General features: G+C 39.1%; 1 protein-coding gene across 1 annotated transcript in view; it reads left to right on the forward strand.

Annotated features, from left to right (window-relative positions):
* Positions 1–3,607, forward strand: part of TBX18 (T-box transcription factor 18) — a 29,915-nt gene extending 26,308 nt beyond the window's left edge. The window contains exon 8 of the mRNA XM_061427910.1: positions 615–3,607. Within this exon, the coding sequence (XP_061283894.1) occupies positions 615–1,339 (725 nt within the window). The 3' untranslated portion in view covers positions 1,340–3,607. The remainder of the gene's footprint in view (positions 1–614) is intronic.
* Positions 3,608–27,175: the final 23,568 nt, after the last annotated feature.

Raw genomic sequence — 27,175 nt, forward strand, 5'->3', positions numbered from 1 at the left:
TGCGTGGTAGTCACTGATCCACAGAAGCTTTCAGTGGGAGGTTGCCAGTTCGTTTGAGACAGGATGGGTCTGGCCAGTTTCGATCTTTCCTTTGAATTCCTTCTTTTTTCTTGCAAGAAAATATATTGATCCAGAGCAAACTCTGCTGAAAAAAAGAGTAAAAAGTGGGTAGAAATGAGGTGATGGTTATACTTCTGGAAAAAATTACAGAGTAAGATGAAATTTATATTTTCTTAAGTTGCTGGGAAAGTTAATATTTGTAATGTTTATTACAAAATAATGAGAAAACTCTGAGAAAACTAATTGAGGGAGAAAATGTGAAAAATTGATGTGGTAGAGTCCTAATACCTTTTGCAAAAAAAACAAACAAAAACAATAAAAAGCAAACAAATAAACAAAAAAGACCATCCCTTGGGGAGATAATTTTTCTTGAAAATGTTGAGAGTATCTGTGTTTAAAGTCATTCAGTCTAAATTCAATTACATTACAATTCCTGAGAGCGGAGACCATCTCCTTTTTGTCTTTTTACCTGCTCTATGTAACAAGTTGCGTCTAGCTCATGTGTACAAAATTGAAAGGAAAAGAGGCTCTTTACATTTCAACTTCTTTTGTAGGAAATACAGGTTCCTCTACCTTACTCCAAGGTTCTGGGAATGGTGTTGCAGCCACCCACCCTCATCTTTTGTCCGGCTCCCCTTGCTCATCTCCTGCCTTCCATCTGGGACCCAACACCAGCCAGCTGTGTGGTCTGGCCCCAGCTGACTATTCCGCCTGCGCCCGCTCTGGCCTCACCCTCAACCGATACAGCACATCCTTGGCTGAGACCTACAACAGGCTCACCAACCAGACAGGGGAGACGTTCGCCCCTCCCAGGACTCCCTCCTACGTGGGCGTCAGCAGCAGTGCCTCGGTGAACATGTCCATGGGCGGCACGGATGGGGACACCTTCAGCTGCCCACAGACCAGCTTGTCCATGCAGATTTCAGGGATGTCTCCCCAGCTCCAGTACATCATGCCTTCACCCCCCAGCAACGCCTTTGCTGCTAACCAGACCCACCAGGGTTCCTACAACACGTTCAGATTACACAGCCCCTGTGCCTTGTATGGGTATAACTTCTCCACATCCCCTAAACTGGCTGCCAGTCCTGAGAAAATTGTTTCTTCCCAAGGAAGTTTCTTGGGGTCCTCACCGAGTGGGACCATGACGGATCGGCAGATGTTGCCCCCCGTGGAAGGCGTGCACCTGCTTAGCAGTGGGGGTCAGCAGAGTTTCTTTGACTCTAGGACCCTAGGAAGCTTAACTCTCTCATCATCTCAAGTATCTGCACATATGGTCTGATGAAGCCTTTAAGTTAAACTGCATTCGAATCCAGCTAATGTATTTTCTTTCTTTGTTTTCTTTTACTATTTTTTCTTTCACTTTGGAAAGCAATATGAAAAGAAACTTATCAAGTAGCTTGTAAAATGTATATATAATAGAAAATGAAGGCTCACTGAGGTTTTTGACTTCCTCATGGTGAGATTGTGATTAGCTATGGTATATATGTATACTGTATGTGGCATGTGGAGTTTGCAGCCTACAAAACCACATCCTCCCTCTATTTTTCTCCCCAGTTGCACAGAGTATTGGCATCATGTAGTATGTTTAACCAAAGTTCTTATACTTAAAAAAAAAAAAACAAACAGCAAACTTAAAACTTGGCAATGATACTAACCAGACTAAGACCTATAACTTAATTTATCAGGAAAATGCTCTACACAGTTTCCTACTTGAGTGTTGATAACCAGCAGTAACCAGCACACAGAGTCTTGCAATTTGTTATTCTTGGGCACAGTGTGAGAACCTAAGATGCAAAAGCCAGTTGAAGTCTCAGTAATAGTTCTGAGGTATTTGTAATCATGAAGGATTAGCTTTTGTGTTCCTGCTTGCTCTTATTTATCACGTCTATTAGGTGACTTTGGTCCTGTAAAAATTCATAATCCATAATAATTATTTCCCTAAAGAAGATAGAGAGGCTTGTAATTTTTTCACTTTCCATCGGACATATAAGAGGTATTTATTCATATGCAGAGAATAAATTTCCAGTGTTTTGGACTTTCCTGGTTCATTTTATTTAGTATCAAGTAGACCAATAAATATTTTAAATTCCAGTTTTCACCAGAAAAGGAATATATGCTATGACTGAAATGGCAAAAAGAAAATAAATCCACCTCAAATACTTTAATTCCAATGAAAAATGTCTTAACTTTTTAAATCAAGAGGAATAATATTTTCTGCTTTCCCTTAGGTTTTTATAGTGTGTTTTTTTTCATTCAGGTTTCTTTTTCCATCTTGCTTTGAGATTCCTGACCCATGATCTAGAAGTAAAAAGAAAAGGCATTTACACTACTTATTTATGTCTCAAAAATTCCTGCAAATCGAAACCTCTCCCCTCCCTGAACCTTGTCCCTTTGTCTGAGTCTTTTTCAAAACAGATAGATTCTAGGCCTTCATGGTGTTAAATAGCGCTGTAAGGAATTTCAGGGGGTTATCTCCAGCAATCTGTCTTTTAGGGGTTGCAGTGCAAAGGCCAAAACCCATTACTATAAAGTCCTTCTTGGAAGACTAAGGAGGAAGATACCAATTATGATAAAGGAGCTGTAAAACTTTTAACCTCAACATCATTTTTAGCCTTGAAACTGAAAAAAAAAAGAAAAAGATTATTTTTAAAAAATTCCCCCAAATAATGTGCACATGGTTTCAAAACAAGTAGTAACTTTGATAGCACAAAATGAGATTAATAGGAAAAATTAAGAATGCAAGATGAAGAGCATTACCATATATTTGTTGAGAATAAAATTATGTGTCTGGACATTGACTCATTACGTTTCATATATTTGTCAAGCGAAAGCAGTGGAGTTTCCTTTCAGTGCTAAACAGAATGGCATTGTCCTATCCTTAGTTTGATGGGGAAAGAATGTAGTTCCTGATTTGCTTCTTTACCTTAAAACAGCATGGATGTTATATATTTAGGGGGATTACTATTTGAACAGTATTTTCACACAATGTGACTCTGTTTATACATACTGATAAATTTCTTCATGGATGCTCTAACAGTTCATCAAGTGAGTATTGATCTTTAAATTTAAAATTAGTGTGAAGGTACATGACATATTTCCAGTAAGTAGATCTATGTAACATGTTTGTGTATGGTATTAATAGATAAAGATTTGGGAAAAGTCCTTATTATGAACATATCCCAGCCTCAGAGTCTGGCATAATTTCAGGAGAACAAGAGAGTTTTCCAACTTGAGAAAACATGGAAAGTAATGATCTATTCCTATATATATATTAATAAGATGAGAATTTTCCTTTCTGCTCTTTGTGATTTGAGATGACACCACAATATGAGGAGAATTTTTAATCTTTTCCTTTTGATCAGCAATATTGTACAAGTGCTATTTCCTTTAGGTTTTACTGTAAATATTAATCATCATGTGACTTCAAAGACTAGCCTTTTATCGTTATATTAAATGACATACATGCATTGATAATTATAATTATATATCTGTATTTTATTAAAAAATGCTTAAGAAATTATATATTAAAGTGTGTTACTAAACCCTTTTATGGCTTTGAAGAGGAATCATTTAAAGTGTCTATAAACGTTGTTCCAAGAATAGGCATACACATGCAGACTCCAAACACAAATTTTGTAGCTTACAATTACAAGGCATGAGGACATGGGCCTGGTATTCATTTTTCATGTGTTAAATATAATTTCTTGGTGCCTTGACCATGTCATTGAAGGTGAAGCCCTGACAAATGGTGAACACATGAAAATTCAAATGTGAGAAGAAGAGGAAGGCAGACTGGGATGTTTTGTTTTGGGTCCAAGGGGGAAGGGTAAGGATGTAAGAATAAGCTACTTGTACCACTGACCAGTGATGACAGATCACTTTTAGACCCCTTGCCCAGAAAACATTCCAAGGGACATTGTGATGAGGTGAGGTTGTTGCTATCACAACCAGTCACATTTTGAAAATTAACACTTGCTTCCACACAAGCTCCGTCCCAGAGGTCAACAGCTTTTCTCTAGCAGGGCACCCAGTTGCTGACCCCTGGTTTCTGGAATGTAGGGGGGTCAGGAGACTTTGGTGGCCTCCCGAGGAGGTTGGGGCATAGTACTGCGGATATGGCAGTGGCTCACACACTTTACACTAGTGGAATTTTGAACAGAATGCACCCAACTTTTAACATGTGAATTCCTCTTGAGACCTCACTCCCTAGACATAAACCTATTAGCAACTCACAGCTTAGTATGAAATAGATAACACAGAAGTTTTGGAGATAACTGGAGGTTTGATTAAGAGAAGAGAGTAAATTTTGGAGTAGGGCAGTTCTGAGAAGATTTAGATGTGAAGGAGAAGGTGCAAGAAGAGTGATCACTAACCAAGTCTGGTGTAAAGCCATTAAAAATAATTTCATAAGTTTTATTCAGGAGTCATGGTAGAGTTGGTGGATGCTATGCTGATGCTCTCTTCTATTAGACAGGTTTGTAAAGAATCCTCTATTTCAAAGTGTAACTCTGCCAGGTGTCCTCATGGTGAGTTTATTGACTCATCTACATGGAGAGTTTCTTCCACTGGAAATTAAATCATTTTATTAAATCATTACCACATTGTGTTTTAATCTCATTAATCATCATTCCTTAAAATAGGTGCTCAGAGAAGTTGCAGGTGAAGTTGATTATATGAAGAGTAAAGTAGACATACATGATTACAGCCTTCTGGGAGCTCAAAGCTTAAAAACATTGTCAGGGGAAATGAACAAATATATATGCATATATATATGTGTGTGTGTATGTATATATATATATATTTCAAGTATAGAAACATCCAACAGAGGTTGATAAACCTTAATATCCATCTACATGCTGATAGATTTTCAAATCATGAATTTTCTTTTTTTTGGAAGTTTGAAGCAGATCATCACTTCCTTGAGAATGAGGGAACCTGATTTCAAGCCATGCATTTCCCAATCATGGTTTTAGACAAAATGTAACTGCTTTAGATCTCAGTTTTTTATGTGTTAAAGGAGTGTCTGTGATGAGAAGTTTAACTAGCCCTTTCAGTTTCAAATTCATAGACAACCTTGGTGTATAAATAATATTCAGCTTAATAAAAGAAAAATACTTTTATAAAAATGAATTTTCAGAGATATGTACATGTATTTGGATATACATATATTTCCAAAAGATATCTTTTTATAAAAATATTTAGGTATATATCTTTATAAAGAACATTACACTACCAGAATTTTTAAAAATTTGTTGGATTACTTATAACTTTTAAAAATGGAATTGTGCTTTATTTAGTTATAATATGTAAGACATACTTTTATACATTATTATTTGAAGGAAGCTGCACATAATAATGGAGAAGGTGATGGCACCCCACTCCAGTACTCTTGCCTGGAAAATCCCATGGATGGAGGAGCCTCATAGGCTGCAGTCCATGGGGTCGCTAAGGGTAGGACACGACTGAGCGACTTCACTTTCACTTTTCACTTACTCCAGTGTTCTTGCCTGGAGAGTTCCAGGGACAGGGGAGCCTGGTGGACTACCATTTATGAGGTTGCACAGAGTCAGACACAACTGAAGCAACTTAGCAGCAGCACTTAATAATGCATTTGCTATTTTATACTGAACAGAAAAGGAAGTTAATAAAATTTCCTTTTCATGATGCTCTTAATTGCATGGTATAAAATTGTTTCAGTTTGGAAATAAGTTAAATAATTATCAGTTCAGTTCAGTTCAGTTGCTCAGTCATGTCCGACTCTTTGTGACCCCATGGACTGCAGCACACCAGGCTTCCCTGTCCATCACCAACTCCTGGAACCTACTCAAACTCATGTCCATTGAGTCGGTAATGCCATCCAACCATCTCATCCTCTGTCGTCCCCTTCTCCTCCTGCCTTCAATCTTTCCCAGCATCAGGGTCTTTTCAAATGAGTCAGTTATTTGCATCAAGTGACCAAAGTATTGGAGCTTCAGCTTCAGCATCAGTCCTTCCAATGAATATTCAGGACTGATTTCCTTTAGGATGGACTGGTTGGATCTGCTTGCAGTTCATGGGATTCTCAAGAGTCTTCTCCAACACACAGTTCAAAAGCATCAGTTCTTCGGCACTCACCTTTCTTCATAGTCCAACTCTCACATCCACACATGACTACTGGAAAAACCATAGCTTTGACTAGATGGACCTTTGTTGGCAAAGTAATGTCTCTGCTATTTAATATGCTGTCTAGGTTGGTCATAACTTTTCTTCTAAGGAGCAAGTGTCTTTTAATTTCATGGCTGCATTCACCATCTGCAGTGATTTTGGAGCCCCCCAAAATAAGGTCTGTCACTGTTTCCCCATCTATTTGCATCTAGTAAAACATTTAGAGATGATTCCAATTTGAATTCCAAGTCATTCAAAGTTCATTTAAATTTAATGAAATTAAACTTTCATTTAAATGAAAGTGAAGATAAATTTAAAAAATTAAATTTTCATTGGCAAAAATCTTAATTTGTCATTTTGAAAGGTTTTATTCATGCTGAATTAGATACAAAACAGCTGATTACTCTGCAATTCACTGAGTTTACACAAGGTGGGATCAACATACCTACTCTTTGTTCATTAGAAAAATTATATTAACTTTAAAATTATGTTTTTAAATATTTTTTAAATTACAGTATTTTTTATTTTTTTAATTTATTTTTAATTGAAGGATAATTGCTTTACAGGTTGTATTGGTTTCTATCAAACATCAACACGAATCAGTCGTAGGTTTACCCATGTACTCTTGCACTTCAACATCCCTGCCACCCGCCTCCCCATCCCACCCCTCTAGATTATTAGTGAACCTTGGTTTGAGTTTCCTGAATCATACAGCAAATTTTCACTGGCTATATATTTTACATGTGGTAATGTATGTTTTCATAATTTAAAAATTATATTAAGTCACTAGAATAACTTAATAATACAGCAAAGATATTTTTCTCAATAACAGCTTTATTGAGATATAATTCACAAACCATACAATTCACCTGTTTAAAGTGAACAATTCAGGGAATTCTCTGGCAATCCAGTGGTTAGGAGTCTTGAGCTTGCACTACAGGGGGCACGAGTTTGATCCCTGGTTGGGGAACTAAGATCCCTGCAAGCTGCACTGATGCAGGCTAAATAAACTGAACAGTTCAGTAGTTTTGGGTATAACTGTGCCACCCTCACTACAATTTTAGAACACTCTCATCACCCTGCAAAAAACTCCATACCAATCAAATGTCACTCACTTTTCCCTCTACTCTTTTTTTACCCCAAACTCCTAGGCAACCACTAATCTACTTTCAGTCTATAGATTTGCCCACTTCTCATTGTCAGTGGAACAATAGGATATGTGGTCCTTTGTGACTGGCATCTTGCATTTAACATAATGCTTTCAAGGTTCATTCAAGTTGTGGCATGTATCAGTACACAATTCCTTTTTCTTGCTGAATAGTATTACATTGTAGGTGTACACTAAGTGAGTGAAGTTGCTCAGTCGTGTCCGACTCTTTGCTACTGTAGCCCACCATGCTCCTCCGTCCATGGAATTTTCCAGGCAAGAGTACTTGAGTGGGTTGCCATTTTCTTCTCCAGAAGGTATACACTACATTTTATTAATCTATTCATTGATGGACATTTGGATTATTTTCATTCTTTGCTGTTATGAATAATGCTGATAAAAACTGGTGTACATGTTTTTGTGTGAATATGTTTTCATTTCTGTTGAGTATATGCCTAAGAATGAATCCTGTCATAATATTTTGTGGATCCTGTTGTAATATTTTGTGGAACTTCCAGACTGTCTCCCAAGTGGTTGCACCGTTATACATTCTTATCAGCACCATGTGAGGGTTGATTTTTCCATATCCTCACTAACAGTTGTTATTATCAGTCTTTTTGTATATAGCCATCCTAGTGGGTGTGAGTGATATCTCATTGTGGTTTGGATTTTCATTCCCTGATGACTGATGATATTGAGCGTGTTTTCCTGTGCTTTATTGGTCGTTTTTAGATCTTTAGAGAAATGTCTGTTCAGATCCTTCACCCATCTTTAATTGGGTTGTCTTTTAATTATTGAGGTATAAGATTTCTTTATATATTCTAGATATAAATCTCATCAGATATATTGTTTGCGAATATTTTCTTCCATTTGGTGAGCTGTGTTTTGAGTTTATTGAGTTGATGTCCTCTGCTTCACAAAAGTTTTTAATTTTGAAGAGATTTAATTTACTTATTTTTTTCTTTCATTGCTTGTACCTTTGGTATGAGGCCTAAGACACTGGATGAATTTTAAAAAGTCTGCCTTTTCACATTCTTAGTAAAAGTAGTAGTAACAGAAGTGCATTTTAAAGTTCTTTTTGAGTGTATATATCTGCTAAATTATATATATAATTTATATATCTGATAAATTATCCCTCCTCCCAACTCACCTGAAATATTGTCATTGGATAAATAATGACATGGGTTTCCCAGGTTGTTCAGTGGTAAAGAAAATGCCTGCCTGTGCAGGAGATGCAGGAGACACAAGTTTGATCCCTGGGTTGGGAAGATCCCCTGGAAGAGGAAATGGCAAACCACTCCAATATTCTTGCCTGGAAAATTCCATGAACAGAGGAGCTTGGCAGGCTATAATCCATGTGGTCACAAAGAATCGGACACGACTCAGTGACAGCGCACATGAAAATAATTATGCACCCTTCAGTGTCTTAAAAAAAAAAAAGGAAAGTGAAAGGATCCCAAAACATCATGACACTTTTATTACCCTAGAAAAAGGTTGGCACTTTCAATATTTATTCAATCAGTAACTATTTACTGAGCATCTACATTGGCATTATTTTAGACATTTGGGGTACTGCAGTTAAAAAATGTTGGGTGTCTTCAATGCCCTGTAAAAGTTGAAATGCTGGTTTCCTAGGGAAAAGCCTTCATACTGCAACATATCACAGTTGGCAGGAAAAAAGTGTTGCCTCTTGGCTTCTCTGTGTGTTGGTGCCCTCGCCCTTATTATGATATTACATATCCCAGATGGTCACTGCAAAATGCCTGCTCCTGTGCCAAGGTACAACAGGGATGCATTATCGCCTTAATTCTGAGTTTGTTTTGTGGTTTTCTTTGGAAACCCTAACATCATTTAAATGCAATTTCTTCAATTTGGCTCTATTTACAGAACTGTAATAAGATATTTCTCTATTAATAACTGGAAGGGGAAAACTTACTAGTTTCGGGTTTTGGAAAACTCCTGCACATTTTTCTTAAAGGTGTTTGGTGAAATGGCTTTGCAGAAATTTGCAGATTTCTTCTTATTAATTTGCCTAATTGAATTTCAAGGGAAAATGACTTGAACTGTTTTTTTTTTTTTTCTCCCAACAAAATAGAAGCTCTCACTCAGCAATGATAAAGACAATTTCAAAAGTCATTTCTATAAAGGAGTGTCACAAAGTTCTAGTAGTCCTTTGCCTTAGGGACTAAGGAATGAATGAATATCATGGTGGGTGCCTTGAAGCTTCCGCTTACTTTATTTTTCTGAATTTGATGAACTTGGTGTGTAGAGAAGAGAGGAAATAGAAATTGTATATGTTTAAATGTCTGCTGTCCTCTCAATTTTACCTTGGGAGGGCATGGTGGGGAGATAGAAATATAAAAAGTAGAGCTAGAAGATCCTGAGGGGTCAAGTAGGAGAGTAATATGTGGAATAGCAAGGGGCCTTCGGAATAACCATGTTGACCTGTCTACAAGCTTCAAACAAGATATTCAAAAAATTCAGGGATAGCCTCCATCGATGACATTAAACACTTTCAAGCTTCCTTGTCTTTCTTCATGTTTTTCCCTCAGCCCCGAATGTCCTTAAAGCCTACATTCTCATTTTTCAAGGAATTGCTTTCTCTTTCCTCAGTGAATCCTTTCTAATTCCCATTCTTTCTGTCTTCCTTTCCCCAGCAGAAATAACCCCCCCACCTCAGAATGTCACCGCAGTACGCTATGTGTACTTGTCTTAAAAGAAAGTACCTCAATATATGCTTTCTTATAGGTTGACCAGCCCAGCCACAATGGGAGGTCCACAAGGGAGGGTGCTGTGTCTCATTTATTTTTGTACAGCGTGTGGTGAAATTTGTTTTAAAAAGTGATTAATGAAGAAATGGATACATGAATAAGTATATGAATAAATTAATGAAAATTTAAATTAATTTTATAGACTTGCAAAGGAATCTAAAACTTGGTAGGTTTGGAGGTTTTGTTTGGTGAGCTGCCAATTTGCTGTTATTAGCAGAGACACAGAGATCAGTAGCTTCTCATAGAAGGACAGGAAAAGAAAGACTTTCTTTCTTCTTCCCTTCCACCTTCCTTCCCTTCCTTTCTTCCTTCCTCCCTTTCTTCTTTCCTTCCTTCCTAACATAGATAACACATGAGGTTACTAACATAGTCACTTCTAGGTTATTATTATACATTTGTGCCAGTGAGTTGATATTGCAATATCATTTCATCTAGAAAAAGTGCTTGTTTTGCAACATGAAAAAATAAAGTTACAGAAGAGGACCTAGAGATCTTTCTAGCTCTCATGGTTTAAGAGTGCTCTGTCAGGAAAAAAATATGTTCTCCATTGGTGGAGACCCAAGACTCCTTGGAGAAAATCTGTTTTGCTATGAGGAAACTCATAACAATGGCTGTTGACCTAGCATCTGGTGCTGTCTTCAGGATGAGCAGCTTATGAGTGAGGCACTGCATATTGGGGCATAGAAGGAGCCTCTTCTTGCTACCTGCCTGTTCCCTTTTCTCTGATATGTAGGAGAATATTTGGCTTGGCTTTTCTTCAGATTCTAGTGATAAGATCCACCTAAGAGATTGGGGGTGAAATGGACATACAACAAGAGAAGGGAGCATCCATAAAGAAGTGAGCATCCTCTGCCTTCACAAAGTAAATTTAACCATAGCTGTACTTTGGCGGGGATACCGGATATCTGCTCAGATTGATAAGACTGTATTTCATTTCTGTTTTTTCTGTTTTCTGCATGTGTGTGTGATGTACCTGTCAGAGCCCCAAAGAGAAGGCTGTGAAGGACACCCTGAGCTCCTAATACACGTGTTTGCTTATTTACATGCACTTCAGTCACTTATTCACCCCTGTATTTAGTGTTGAACACTTGCCGCATGCCAGTTGCTGTTGCTGGAGTCGAGATGAACAAGGAAATGTTCTTTGAGGGGTGCTCAGAGTCCCAACAGAGAGGAAGTTGCAAAAACACAGTCCCGACACAGTGTAGTAAATGTTACAATAGAGGCAGTACCAAGAGCTGTGGGAACATTGGAGGATGTGACTGAGGTTAGAAGGGGACAAGGAAGGGGTCAAGTAAAGCTGTGAAGATGAGATGCTATTTGATAAAGTTCAAGGAAGGCTTGTGGGAGTAGGGAATGAATATTCTGGGGCAGAATTCTCCAGTAGTCCAATAGAGCTTTGTGCAAGAGTGATAATATTCTCTATCTGCACCAACCATTACCGTAGCCACACACGGCTAATGAGCACTGCAAAATAAGGCTAGCGTGATTTAGGAGCTGGCTTTTTTATTTCATTGAATATTAATTATTTCAAATTTAAGTAAAAAATAAAACCACCTGGCTAGAGGCTACCACGCTGGACACTGAAGCTCCAGAAAGCTCTGTGAAGCAGAAAGAGAAGTGTGGAATGGACAACAGTGAGAATAAAACTTCCTCAATACACGGTTCAGCCACTATGTGGATGATGCTTCGGAGGGTTATTACCAGCAGGTGGTGACTCTACTGTCACTGAAAACGGACTAAGCTACAAGACTCTGCCTGGCAACCCATCCATGACATGAATGGGTCCATGTGCGTTACTGAGCACCTGTGTAGCTCTCCTCTGTCCTCCACACGGCTGGGCTGGTCACACAGTCATCCAGCAATGAGTCACGCCTCAGGTCATTTCTCTTCTATCAGGGAGAAACCAAGGAAGTTCTTTCAGGGGTCTTTACACATTATAATTCCTTTTGACAAGGCTTGTTTTGGGGGGAAATGGTTATTAATTCTGAAGCAAAAAGGACTTTTTCTGGTGTTAGTGGGTTCCTTCCTGGCTGAGGTGACTTAAAATACCTCAGGCCCCTTCTCCTTGCTCTGCTCCTACCCTCTCCCTGCAGTACCCACTGACGAATAACAGGATGAAAGGTTGTCATTGTATTGCTTTGTCAAACCATGGTAAAGTCCAGGTAACTACTAGAGAATATGCCTCCTTCTCTTGCCTTAGCTCCATTAAATGAATTAAGAAGACTATTCATTCTAGGGGAAGATGGGAGAAAATTAATGCAGACTGTTCCTCAAGTGAGCTATTTAAAAAATGACTAGTGTTTGCACAGCATTTTATAGAACATACTGCATAGTCACATACATTATCCCATTTAGTCCTTACAACACTCGTGTGAGATGCTTTAATCCTCACTTTATAGGTGAGGAAATTGAGTTTCATGAAAATTAAGGACTTTCCCACAAACACTGGGCCATTGGGTGACAAACTGGGGTAAAGCCTGTTTCCTGATGCCTACATAGTGTCTGACAGTGCTGAAGGAAGGTGATTGGGGCAGTCATAATGGTTTAGGGGAAATCCTAACTGGTAGAGAAGGGAAGAGAGAAAAGGGAAGGAAAGTGCTCCTTGCTGATTCTGTGTGACTAAAACATGAAGCTCTTTCCAGGAAAAGCAATTGGTTGGCAGTAATAATTCCCAGAATTATCAGTATAGCTTCCCTTCCTCTTGTTACCTGCTTTCTTGGGAACAGCCCCTAACTTGTGTGGGTAGCTGAGGCATTCAGAGCTAGCTCCAAGCCAGTGGGAAAATCTTAGTTATATTAAAAGTTGTTAAAAGATAAACTGAGGCATGTTAAATGTTTTCAGAGTTTATTTGAGCAAAAAATTGGTTCTAACATGGCAGTGCTAAATTTTAAGTGGTTAGGAGAGCTCCACAGACAGGAGCTTAGGGTTAGTCTATTATAAAGTCCAAAGTAAAGGGAGGGAATTACTGCTTGACTATAGCTTACAGTCCAGCCTAGTTGGCTGTTTGTGTTGGGCTGTCCTTAGGATTTTGATTTTGGAAACTTGAAGCATCTGCAGGCTGAAATTAGGGGTTGCTTACATAGGTGGCCTCAGAGCCACCTCAGTCTAATGGCCTCGAAAGTTAACTTAACAGGGTTTACTATTAGGGATTGAGAAGAGGAAAAATGAAATGGTCAGCTTTCCCTCTTATGATCCCCCTGGAAATATGTGATGTTGTAGTTGTTCAGTTGCTTAGTCAAATCTGACTCTTTTGCGACCCCATGGACTGTAGCCCACCAGGTTCCTCTGTCCATGGGATTCTCCAGTTAAGAATACTGGAGTGGCTTGCCATTTCCTTCTCCAGGGGATCTTCCCGACCCCAGGATCAAACTCCCATCTCCTGCATTGGCAGGCAGATTCTTTATTGAGCCACCAGGGAAGTCTAGAAATATATTTCAGTTCAGTTCAGTTCAGTTCAGTTGCTCAGTCATGTCCAACTCTTTGCGACCCCATGAATCACAGCACGCCAGACCTCCTGTCCATCAGCAACTCCCGGAGTTCACTCAGACACACGTCCATTGAGTCAGTGATGCCACCCAGCCATCTCATCCTCTGTCGTCCCCTTCTCCTCCTGCCTCTAATCCCTCCCAGCATCAGAGTCTTTTCCAATGAAAAGATATTTCAAAGATCTGATATTTCCTCAGATATGCAGATGATACCACCCTTATGGCAGAAAGTGAAGAGGAACTAAAAAGCCTCTTGATGAAAGTGAAAGAGGAGAGTGAAAAAATTGGCTTAAAGTTCAACATTCAGAAAATGAAGATCATGGCATCTGGTCTCATCACTTCATGGGAAATAGATGGGGAAACAGTGCAAACAGTGTCAGACTTTGCTTTTTGGGGCTCCAAAATCACTGAAGATGGTGACTGCAGCCATGGAATTAAAAGATGCTTACTCCTTGGAAGAAAAGTTATGACCAACATAGATAGCATATTCAAAAGGAGAGACATTACTTTGCCAACAAAGGTCCGTCTAGTCAAGGCTATGGTTTTTCCTGTGGTCATATATGGATGTGAGAGTTGGACTGTGAAGAAGGCTGAGTGCCGAAGAATTGATGCTTTTGAACTGTGGTGTTGGAGAAGACTCTTGAGAGTCCCTTGGACTGCAAGGAGATCCAACCAGTCCATTCTGAAGGAGATCAGCCCTGGGATTTCTTTGGAAGGAATGATGCTAAAGCTGAAACTCCAGTACTTTGGCCACCTCATGTGAAGAGTTGACTCTTTGGAAAAGACCCTGATGCTGGGAGGGACTGGGGGCAGGAGGAGAAGGGGACGACAGAGGATGAGATGGCTGGATGGTATCACCGACTTGATGGATGTGAGTCTGAATGAACTCCGGGAGTTGGTGATGGACAGGGAAGCCTGGCGTGCTATGATTCATGGGGTCTCAAAGAGTCGGACACGACTGAGCAACTGAACTGAACTGAACTGTGTTACAAAACATAATGCAAGGCAGCAAAAGATAGATACATTGGACTTCATCAAAACTGAAACATTTGCGTGTCAGAGACCACTATCAACAGAGTGAAAAGACAACCTATGGAATAGGAGAAAATACTTGCAAATATTTGATATTTGAAAATATCATATATCTGATAAGGCATTAATATTATTTATTAATTAGCTTAATATATAATGCACAAAGTAAGCAAATCCATGAAGATAACTATCTGTCATATATAATGGTGTGAAATGGCTATTAAAACAAATTTAAAAGGTAACCTGCTTAAAGAATGAGCAGCCTGGGTCTCCTGCATTGCTGGAAGATTCTTTACAGTCTGAGCCACCAGGGAAGCCCAGAGAATGGGCAAGGGACTTGAAAGCACATATACAAATGTCCAACAGCCACATGAAAAGATGCTCAACATCACAAAGCATTCAGTTCAGTTCAGTTCAGTCCCTCAGTCATGTCCGACTCTTTGCGACCCCATGAATTGCAGCACGCCAGGCCTCCCTGTCCATCACCAACTCCTGGAGTTCATTCAGACTCACGTCCATCGAGTCAGTGATGCCATCCAGCCATCTCATCCTCTGTCGTCCCCTTCTCCTCCTGCCCCCGATCCCTCCCAGCATCAGAGTCTTTTCCAATGAGTCAACTCTTCACATGAGGTGGCCAAAGTACTGGAGTTTCAGCTTTAGCTTCATTCCTTCCAAAGAAATCCCAGGGCTGATCTCCTTCAGAATGGACTGGTTGGATCTCCTTGCAGTCCAAGGGACTCTCAAGACTCTTCTCCAACACCACAGTTCAAAAGCATCAATTCTTCGGCGCTCAGCTTTCTTCACAGTCCAACTCTCACATCCATACATGACCACTGGAAAAACCATAGCCTTGACTAGATGGACCTTTGTTGGCAAAGTAATGTCTCTCCTTTTGAATATGCTATCTATGTTGGTCATAACTTTTCTTCCAAGGAGTAAGCGTCTTTTAATTTCATGACTGCAGTCACCATCTTCAGTGATTTTGGAGACCAAAAAAATAAAGTCTGACACTGTTTCCACTGTTTCCCCATCTATTTCCCATGAAGTGATGGGAAATGCAAATGAAAATCACAGTGAGCTATCACTTCATAAAACTATAGAATGGATATTAGAATCCTTATGCATTGCAGGCTGCAATGGTTCAGCCTCTGTGGAAGAAGGTATGGTGTCTTCTTAAAAGATTAATAGAACTCCCATATAACCCAGCTTCTCACTTCTGGACATATATCCAAAAGAACTGAAAGCCGGGACTTGAACAAATATTTGTGCAGCCACATTCACAGCAGCATTATTCACAGTAGCCAGAAGGTAGAAGTGATCCAAAATGTCCGTCGACAAATAAGCAGATAAAGTGTGGCCTATGTATACAATGCAATACTTTTAAGACTTAGAAGGAATGAAGTTCTGGTCCATGCTACAACATGGATGAGCCTTGAAACCATTATGCTAAGTGAAGCAGGCCAGACACAAAAAGACAATTCTTGCATGATTCCACTTATATGAGATATCTAGGGTAGTCAAATTCAAAGAGACACAAAGTTGAGTGGTGGTTGTCAGGAGCTGGGGGAGATAGGAAAAGCGAATAAGTGTTTAATGATACAGAATTTCAGTTTGGGAAAACAAAATTGTGCTGGAGATACATGGTGGTGTTAGTTGCACAATGATGTCAACTACAGAACTGTACTCTTTAAAATGGTTAAATGGTATATTTTGTTATGTATATTTTACTAAAATAAAAGTGTAAAGCATAATGTTAGTACATTTATGGCACTGTGCTAATTCTAGTGAGAAAGACTAAAAATAATCATCATAGCTAGTAGAAAATAAATCTCACAATCATTTGGGTATTCATTCTTTCAATCCTTAACAAATATTTATTGAGCATTATTTATGACTCAGGTCTCATTCTAGACATTGGAATACTGTCTAAGTATCAGAATAAGACACAGAGCTGCCTTTCACACATAAGAGTGTACGATCTAACAGAGGAAAGAGACATAATCAAATAATGACTCAAATAAATATAAAAGCACTATGGCATAAATGTTCTCCATGAAAAGAGCATCCATGGTGCTATGAGATTATAGACTAAGAAGGATATGATTGAAGAAAGGAATATTTGATCTTGATTTTAAGTTTAAAACAACTGCATACCCTTGTACCATTTAACATGAGTGGCACTGGTTTCCCAAGTTCCTAATTTCCATGAGTCAAGTGTGTTTGTGAAATTGCTTTACTAAGGAAGAAAAGGGAATATTTCTTGTGCAGCTGCCAGAGTACACTATTGAAAACACAAACCTGAAACACAAATGTGCCTGATACACAAATGAAAATGGCATGTGTTTGATTCTCATCTTCCATCTAACTAGGAAGCATTCTATCCTCCTAGCAATCAAAACAGCCTATCAATATTATTTTGCAAATCTCTATGGTCATTCCTATTAGATCTTTAGCAAAGAAATAGGGAAGATGTATTTTATTTTATTCACAAGCAGGAGGGCACAGGGAAATTTTATCATTTTTATAGCTGAATGTTGCTCACTAACTAAAGAAAAATTCAAGTGATTCATGTTTTTAAATAATCATTTTAAAAAGTAAATATATAAATTTTAACCAAGCATTGCCTGTGTTAGAAGGGAGAACAGGAAACAACTTATTGTTTACCAGACACAAAGAAGTCTCTTAGGAGTGTATCAGTGAGGTCCAAAGTTAGGCTGAGGGCACAGTTCTTTAAGACTCTCTGTATATTTACTTATGCATTGAATTTTATGGAATATAAGCTGTGTTGTCATTTTTTTTGAGCCACTAAGAAGAAAACATGATGCTAGTTAAACTTGATACAAGGCCTTATCCATCATCCTGTGTAACACCTGATCAGTCACACCAGTTTCTTGTTTCTTTCCTATTTCTTCTGCCTTCCATTGCATTGTTTGGCAGGCAATAGGATACCTTTTTGCACATGTCTCCAATGAACTAGAGCACTTGGCTGTTACTTTGTAAGAAAAGGTGGCATTGACATCATCTTGCCAATGATAACTTCACTAATGTCAATTTATGCCCCATCATCCTCTCTCTCATGCCTTTTTATGAATGCAATAGCCTTTGTTTTCAATACTGTATCCTGATGTAATCCTCTTAGAGACATTATATTTTGCAGTTAAACTCAACTCTTGTACCAACAGTGCAAAGAACTCAAAGAAAGTGATTAAAATAAGACCAAAAAAAAGGCACACAGCATACAGGCAACAATGATTTCATCATAGCTGCTGCCTGGCCACAGAGACCATAAGATGCCATCAAGTCTCAGAAGCATTTCTGTTTGGAAGGTGTTAAAAATGTAGAAAAAGCTCCATACCCTCGGATATTTGTGATATGATTTACTATGCAGCACTGGGCTTAGTTGCTCAGTCGTGTCTGACTCTTTGCGACCCCATGGATGGTAGACCGCCAGGCTCCTCTGTCCATGGGGATTCTCCAGGCAAGAATACTGGAGGGGGTTACCATGCCTTCCTCTAAGGGATCTTCCCTCCCAACCCAGGGACTGAACCCAGGTCCCCCCCATTGCAGGCAGATTCTTTACCATTTGAGCCACCAGGGAAGCCCATGATTTACTATAAATTACTTAAAATTATTTCATAGAATCTTTATGGAAAGTTTTATATCTGACTGGAAGTTCAATGGAAGTGAAATTAAATGTCAATCTGATCTCATTTTACTTGACCCCGTATGTTCCACCTCCATTTTGTCTCTCAATCTCTCCAAGACTTTTCTCACCTTCAAAGAAAGCAGACGCAACTTAGTGACTAAACAACAAGAAAACAGAGGCTTTGCAGATACCTTTGAGGTGTTGTCATGAACTTAAACCTGTTGCAGATTTTTGACTAATCTCGGTGAGAGAGGCACCTACAACGAAGGCCGAACAGCTTTCCTTCCTGCTCTATGAACACTTCGCAAAAGTGTTGATGACAGTTGCAAGAACATGATGCACAGCAGTGTTCTTTACAGCAGTTTAGTCTGTGTCATCAAATCCCTAGAAACCATGATTAATAGCAGCACTTGAGTTTGTTCTCAAGTTGTGTATTTGGCAGTGGTGAACTTTGATCCACGGTTTTACTTTAAAGAATCATTATGACACAAACTTTTCCTGTAATCCTTCCATCTAGTCAAGCTCTAGACAGATACCGTGTAGAGGAACACTTAACGCCATTGCTAAAAGCTGTGTGTTTATTGTATCATTTGAAGCACTTTGATAAGGGGAGAGGGACGTGTCCTGTCCAGTCATTGAGCGGTTGGCATCACACACAACAATCTCAGCACCCAGAAGTGGCTAGTGCAGCATTTTGGTTAGGAACACAGACTGGAAAATTAACCCTAAAGGGAATTATGAGCCAGCGGTTTTGTCTCAAATAAAATTACTTTCCTTTCATATAGTTGTGTGAAAAGTGAAAGTGTTAGTCGTTCAGTCTTGTCCGACTCTGCAACCCTGTGGACTGTCTGCCACCAAGCTTCTCTGTCCATGGAATTCTCCAGGCAAGAATACTGGAGTAGGTTGCCATTTCTGTCTCTGGGGGATCTTCCTCACCCAGGGATCAAACTCAGGTCTCCTGCATTGCAGGCAGATTATTTACAGTCTGAACCGCCAGGGAAGCCTTTTCATATAGTTAGACAGGCTAAATTAATAGTTTCTCATTTTTCCCTCCTCTATCCATCTCCCCCTGCATTTCAATGTAGAAACTATGCTTTCTTTTCTCTTTATAATTCTTTTCTAGAACATCACTGCCCAACAGAAGTATAAAATGAGCCACATATGTATATTTACATTTCCTAATGACCACACTAAAAATCAACAGGTGAAATTAATTTTGAATTAATGAATCCTGAACATTATCATTTAAAATGTAATTAATATAACAATGGTTAATGGGAAATTTTCCATTATTTTTTTAGTCAGTCTTTGAATACCAGTATCTGTTTTACACTAATTGCACATCTCAATTTAGATGCTAATTTTTCAGTGTAACCTTTCCAAAATTAAAGTTTTGTTTAATGGAAAGATATTTTACATTGCTTCTGTTTTAAAATTTAAGCTTAAATTAATTAAGATTGAGTAAAATCTAGTTCTGTAGTTTCATAAGCCACATTTCAAGTGTTCAGTGGCCACAAGGATTTAGTGGCTACCATATTGGACAGCATAATCCTCAAGCTTCAGTGAGAGCCAGATCTCTGTGATTTGGGAAGTTAATTTCATGCTATTAAATACTTGAACATATGCAATCTTATACCTGAGTTATTGGAAACATGAGAAGTATGAGCATTGTGATCCCCAGGAGGGCTTCAGTGGGACTTCTCTTTAGGAGGTAAAGATTGAACTGTGGTTCTGGAGAAGACTCTTTAGAGTCCCTTGGACTGCAAGGAGGTCAAGCCAGTCACTACTAAAGGAAATCAATCCTGAATATTCATTGGAAGGACTGATGCTGAAGTTCTAATACTTTGACCACCTGATGCAAAGAGCCAACTCATTGGAAAAGACCCTAATGCTGGGAAAGATTGAGGGCAAAAAGGGAATGACAGAGGATGTGATGGCTGGATGGCATCACCGACTCAATGGACATGAACTTGAGCAAACTCTGGGAGACAGTGAAGGTTGCAAAGAGTCGGACACAACTTAGTGACTGAACAACAACAAAGACTGGAAAGAGAAACTCGTAACACAGGATCACTGCAAGTGCTTAAAAAGTGGTAGCCATTAATATGAATTTGTTAGCCTTATATTAACAATATGAAGGTAAGATCCTTGAAGTCACAAAATGGAACTGACGCATAATATGTACCTAGTAATCATTAACATTCTTTCTTTCCTCATATCCACTGTAGTAGCCATGTAAAACTTGATCAGTAAAATAATAGAAACAAGCCTATTTATCCTTAGGCACGAAACTCATAAAGGCAGTTATCAAAAAAGAAGGTGGACTTCATGTTTGTTTAGATAGCCCATCATAAACTTCAAGAAAAATCTTCTGGGTCCCCATACCGTCTTTCCTCCTGAAGTGAAAATAGGCTGGATAAGGCAGATTATCACTGTGGCTTCTAGAGATTTGATTTCTGCTGTTACTGAATTTGGAAGAAGAAGAGAAAAATGTGCTGTTCTCCAAGTGACTCATTTATGGGCTTCCACACTGGGATGATTCTGTAAGTCCTTGAAACGTGAACTTGAACTGTTCTACCCTGATGAGTGTCAGTTTTTGAAAATGGAACAAATGTAATAGCTTGTGAAGATAATCTATTAAAGTCATTCTTTAATTTTTCCTGATCTGTTGGCATATTTGGCTTGGGTTTTTTTTTTTTTTCCTTTTTTGTTTCAGGCACAAAGAACTATTATTGACCCCTAAAAAAACCACAATATTTTCCTCCTAAGTTCTTTGAAATTTGGTTTTCATGTTGATTCCATTAAAGGTAAGTCTTTTCCTGGGCAAACAGCCTGTGGTTTTTCCTTAGCCCACTTCTTTTCTATCAAGAATGAGGAGAAGGCTTTTTCAGAAGCTTTGTTGTTATTCGGTTGCTAAGTTGTATCTGACTCTTTGTGACCCCATGAACTGCAGCACCCTAGACTTCCCTGTCCTTCACCATCTCCCAGAGTTTGCTCAAACTCATGTTTATTGAATTGGTGATGCCATCCAACCATCTCATCCTCTGTCGCCCCCTTTTCTTGCCCTAATCTTTCCCAGCATCAGGGTCTTATCCAGTGAGTCGGCTCTTCCCATCAGGTGGCCAAAATATTGGAGCTTCAGCTTCAGCATCAGTCCTCTGAAGGGAAGAAAGGCAGAGAGCTGGGAGGTTTCTTTTCTCTTCCTTCTTTCTGATAGAGGTGACTCCTTTCCCACAGTCCTCGGTGATTAAGGGGCAGCTAGTGGTAACAGTAATAGCTGCTCTTACTTGTGTACTTTCTATGTTTCAGATACTCTATTAAGCCCTTCACCTAATTTATATTATATAATCTATGTAACTGTGCTAGGAGAGAGGTAATTTTATTACCCTGATTTTACAGATGAAGAAACTAAGACTCAGCCAAATAAATAATTTACCAAAGGTACACGGCTAGTATATACTCAAGGCAAGACTCATACCAGGTCTGATTCTTCACAAAGCCCACTTTATGAAGGGCTGTTAAGTATTAGTAGGCATTAGTAAGTGAGAGTCTTAAACCAAGCTCCTCAGCTCCAGTCCTTTCCTCTACCTACTGACTTCTCTCCAGGCTCCCGTGCTTCCTTTTCCATTTCTGATTTATATGTCCAACATGCTCTTTGGGTTCTGCTCCTGCTTGTGTTTTGGGAATGGAAAGCTTCCAAAATTTATAATGCATACAAAGTTGGCAAAGGAACCTTACAGTGATTAAAAGACACACATATACAAAGTTATAAAAACAAGGGAATCAGGAAATCTAGAACAAAATTTGGCCAAGTGAAGGGTGAAAAAAAAAGGATGCAGAAACAAGAAAGGGGAGTTTTGATTTTCTCATCTGATGGCTTCAGTTCTGAAATAATAGCTTTCATTCATGTGTATGTGTGTGTGTGTGTGTGTGTGTACAAACATGCAGATCTATGTTTTAAAGAAGCAATCACTTATATGAGGCTTCTCTGGTGGCTCAGTGGTAAAGAACCCACCTACCGTTACAGGAGATGTGGGTTCAATCCCTGAATGGGGAAGATCCCCTGGAGAAGGACATGGCAACCCACTTCAGTATTCTTGCCTGGAAAATCCTACTGACAGAGAAGCTTGGCAGGCTACAATCCAGAGGGTTGCAAACAGATACAAGTGAAACAACTGAGCATGCCCACACGTATTTCTGGCTCCAGAAATGATGCTTTTCATCACCTCTGCTATGTTAAAGAATTGTAGGGCTTTCAAAGCATCTGAACAGTAACAGGTTCACAGAGCCGGGTGCTGCAAGGCTGCAATTCAGTCCCAGGTCTTGTCCATGTTGAGGTCTCTGTATACTTTATGTCACACTGGGTTGTTTTCACAATAATATATGCTGAATAAATGAACACTCTAGAAAAGAGACAGGAAAAAAGTTTTCTTTTTTAATTATGGGTTATTTATTTATTTATTTATATTTTTACTTTACAATATTGTATTGGTTTTGGAGGGAAGTGGGAGGGGGCTTCAGGATGGAAAAAAGGTTTTTTGAACATCATGATACTGGGAATAGATACTGGTATATGGTGATACTGGGGATGCAGTCTTAATTCTCAGCTGTAGGCAGGGTCCTCGCTCCCTCAACTACACTCACATACAGACAGTACATGATTTCATTTCCAACTGGCATACTATTCAAAACTAACTGATAGGTGTCAAGTTCTTGCACAAATGCATCCCTTGAGAGTTTCTTGCTGAGAAAGATTAAGTGTAATTTTCATGGATTGGTGAGAAGTATTATTCTATATGCCTTTTAGGGGTATAGATCCCAGCACAGACCCACAGAGTAAGCAAAGTGGACAGAGGACGATGGTCCAAGTGCGTCCCTCACACTCCAGCTGAGTAGGTCTTGTCCCGGTGACCGAGGACACAACGTGTGAGCCAAAACACACGAGCTCTTGAAGGAAGCCTGTTTCTTTCCTCGCAGCTCTGTAAAATCAAAGTTTGAGGCACCACAGGAGCTCTTTTAAAACGTCCTGGCTGGGCGTGCTGCAGCCCAGATGTTGTTCCAGCCTCGCCGCGAGCTCCAATCAGTGCACAACTCGCGCCCCCGGGCTGCAGCCCGGCTCGCCTCCGCTGGCGCTGCGCCCTAGATGTTACAGATGCCACAACTCATTTCTTTGAAGTCAGTGTGTTTTTTAAAAAAACACCCCTTTCGACAGATTTGGCCCAACTTCTCATTATATAAGCTGATATGTTGGAACATCTGTCACCATGGCCGATTCGGCCCCCATCCTCCACTGAAGTATCAGAGCTTGACATTAATAAATAATGAGGCAGTGCTGGGTTGAATGCACAGATTAGGACGTATGGAGGCTAAAATGGCACCCTTTCATCTTTCAGGAAGAGGAAAGCCTAGATTAAGCAAACAAGGGAAACGCAGCTAGGGCCCGGATGAACACTTCCAACTATTGCTCACTTAAAGCAAATGTTAATGTACCTCATGTGATTGTCTATCTCTTGCTAGTACAGATTGACACCAGGTTAGTGGGAAGGACTAGGGCTTACTAGCTGGAGACATATTAACACAGGAACATCCATTCTGCACCCTCTTGGTTACCACATCTCTGAATGCCTTCTTCTGCCCAGAGAAAGTATTATCTTAGCAGAAATAGCTATTATAGTTTGGTCTCATATTGACATCTCCCATACAGAAGAATGCCCTGGTGGTAATATGCACTGAGGTGCCACCAACACATGAGAAATCTCGTTGGTACTGCAAATGCTTGTCTTTATTCTTCTGTAGGGATCATCGTGTGTATTTGCTATTGAGTACCTTCTGGGAACACGGTAGTTAATACCCTTTGGGCAAATAGAAAAGGAGACAGAAAAAAAAAAAAAGAAAAGGAGACAGAATCTGGTTATGCTCTCCTGTGAACTCCAATGCTTTGAAAATTTGAATATATTTTCATATATTAATGGTCAAAGAAAACCTAAGACCAAGGCAAACACATGGAGTTAGAAAGATGGCCAGTGGGATGTGTTTCCAGGTTTTGTACTTCAGTGCACAAGCACACACACACATACCCACACAAATCTGCACACTTTTGCCCTGTACTTAAGTGCCCATATTCTGCCTGTGTTTTGCATCATGAAACTACTTTAAAGCCAGGGATGGAGTCTGTCTGGTTTAGTCTGTACAGCTCCAACTTTATGTCATGCATGTGGATGCTTAATAAATATTTAATGACAAAGGAAACAGCTCTATAAGTGAGGACGGCTGCTATTATTCCCACTGCAGAGATGAGTGAATGGAAGGAGAGAGATGAATTGCCTGAAGCCCACACCGTGAGTCAGTCACAAAGTACAGCTTAGAAGCTTAGTCCCTGGGCTGTGCCTGCCTTTCTTCAGATCTGGGTATGGAACATTTATCTTTGGGATTAGCTTCGAAGCTTGCTAAAATTAAAACAAAATTTTAAAAAATACTGATTTCTGGGAGCTTATATTTTAAAGAGAAGATAGTGCAGAGGCCAAATTAAGAGTACCAACAAGAAAGACCAGCCCAAATTAGTAGATATAGTAATGGAATAAAAGAAAGATGGGAAGGTTTCCTGCTGTTTCACATCCAGGAAAGACTTCTCTGGAGTTCCTTCAAGGAATGCTTACAAATTATTCAAGGTGGTTAAAAAAAAACTCCATTTATTTTTCCTCCAGGCCACATTTTAACATCACATACTATACAAGAATTGATGCTTTCATACTGTGGTGCTGGAGAAGACTCTTGAGAGTCTCTTGGACTGCAAAGGAGATCAAGCAAGTCAACCCTAACGGAAATCAGTCCTGAATATTCATTTGAAAGACCTATACTGAAGCTCAAGCTCCAGTACTTTGGCCACCTTATGTGAAGAACTGACTCACTGGAAAATACCTTGATGCTGGGAAAGATTGAAGGCAAGAGGAGAAGGGGACAACAGAGGATGAAATAGCTGGATGGTATCAGCGACTCAATGGACATGAGTTTGAGCAAACTCCAGGAGATAGTGAACGACAGGGAAGGCTTTAAGCAAGAGTTGCAAGAGTACAGTGGCGTCTAGGGTCAGAGGTAGAGAGGGGAGATGCTACAGAATTCCAAGTCAGTGGCAGGAGCATCAAGAGGCTGGGCCTTAATTTAAAAAGTAAACCTCTAAACTAGGACCTTGAACTGTATTATGGTGAACATCTGAATCGCTAACTAAAACTGGGTTAGGGTGCACTTGATGTAAAATTGATTATTACTAGAATCTGAAATCTGATTTTTAGGTAAAGATGAACAATTTAACTGAATAGTCAGTACATATAAGTCTTTTTTTCCTTCCTGTCTTCTCCCTCTGTCCCTCATCTCTCTATTTATAGCTTTATTCCAACCCTGAAATGATCATCTTTGGGAGCCTAGAGGTTTCAGTGTGTGTGTGTGTGTGTGTGTGTGTGTGTGTGTGTTCACACATGAACACATTTGGTCATCGAGCTAGGGTAAAAAAAAAATGGAGAGAGACTTCTCTGGCAATCTAGCGGTTAAGACTTTGCCTTCCAATGCAGTCAGTGTGGGTTCCATCCTTGGATGGGGAACGAAGATCCCACATGCTTTGTGACCAAAAAACCAAAACATAAGACAGAAACATATTGTAACAGGTTCAGTAATGACTTTATTTATTTTTTTCCTTATTATAGTTTTTAAATTTTATTTGATTATTATTTCATTTTGTCTTATTTCATTTATTCTTTAAAAAATTATTGTCAAAGTCATCAGGTAATGTTTTCCAAGCATTATAACAGACACCTGAGTTTCCCAAACCATTTTCTGAAGATTTTAGTTCAGTAGATTGGACCCAGGCCTGAGAACTTACATTTAGGCTTTTCACACAATTCTTAATATTAGCTAGCATTTGGAATCCATGTCATAGGCAAAAAACCAAAATGAAACAAACAAAAAAGCTCCCATTTTTATGTGGTGGTTGTTTAAAAATTATTATTAAATACTTTTAAAATTACAGAATGATTTTGAAAATAGCACAAAGAACTTCCACATGTAGTTCACTGTATTTCTCAGTTTTAACATTTTGCTACATTTGCTTTATCATTCTCTTTTCCTGTAGAAGGATATATCATTTTTTTCTGAACCATTTGAGCCAGTTGAAGATCTAACGGTCATTTAAAAATATTAACTGCAGTTCATTCCATATAAAATTTTCTTAAAGATTAGCTAAAAACGATCCATGTCAAAAAAAAAATCTTTGTTAAAAAAAATCAATGAAGATGACACATGGAAGAGATACTATCCAAGGGCAATAGTGGCTTATGTTATGCTATGTTCATTAACTTCAATTTACAGTTCCCAAATCTTCCTTCTTTGACTCCATGACTGTTCTCTGGAACTATAACCTCATGACCCCATGGTGGATAAAGCTTGGCAAGCTAACTGGTAGTTCTCGTGCTCTGTTTTCTAATGCAGCTCTTTGGTCTGGAGTGAGTTTTTGATGGGAAATAGCCTAGATGTGTATAAATTACATGGAACACTACTTCCTGCCCTCAGCCTTCTCCCTCTAGATTAAGGAAAATCACTGTTTTCTGGATTTTTTTTTTTTTTTTTTAGCCTGCAGGATATTTGGAAGGCATTCAGCCTGTTCATGGTGAGCATTCAGTTGATTGCTATTTGGGGGTGGGCTTGGAAAGTGAGAACATTGCTGTTGCCCTTTCTGTAGACAGTCAGAAACAAACAAACCAAGAAAATCTATAGGCTCCTAACAGATGGGTTTTAAAAAGTAGGTCATGTTTTGAGCCCACCAACTTTGATGACATCCCTGTAACAGAAACTGGATTCCTAAGTGTCAGGATAATACAAATGAGGTTCTAAAATGGTCTCT

The sequence above is a fragment of the Bos javanicus genome, chromosome 9, assembly GCF_032452875.1.
Source record: "Bos javanicus breed banteng chromosome 9, ARS-OSU_banteng_1.0, whole genome shotgun sequence".
Lineage (NCBI taxonomy): Eukaryota > Metazoa > Chordata > Mammalia > Artiodactyla > Bovidae > Bos > Bos javanicus.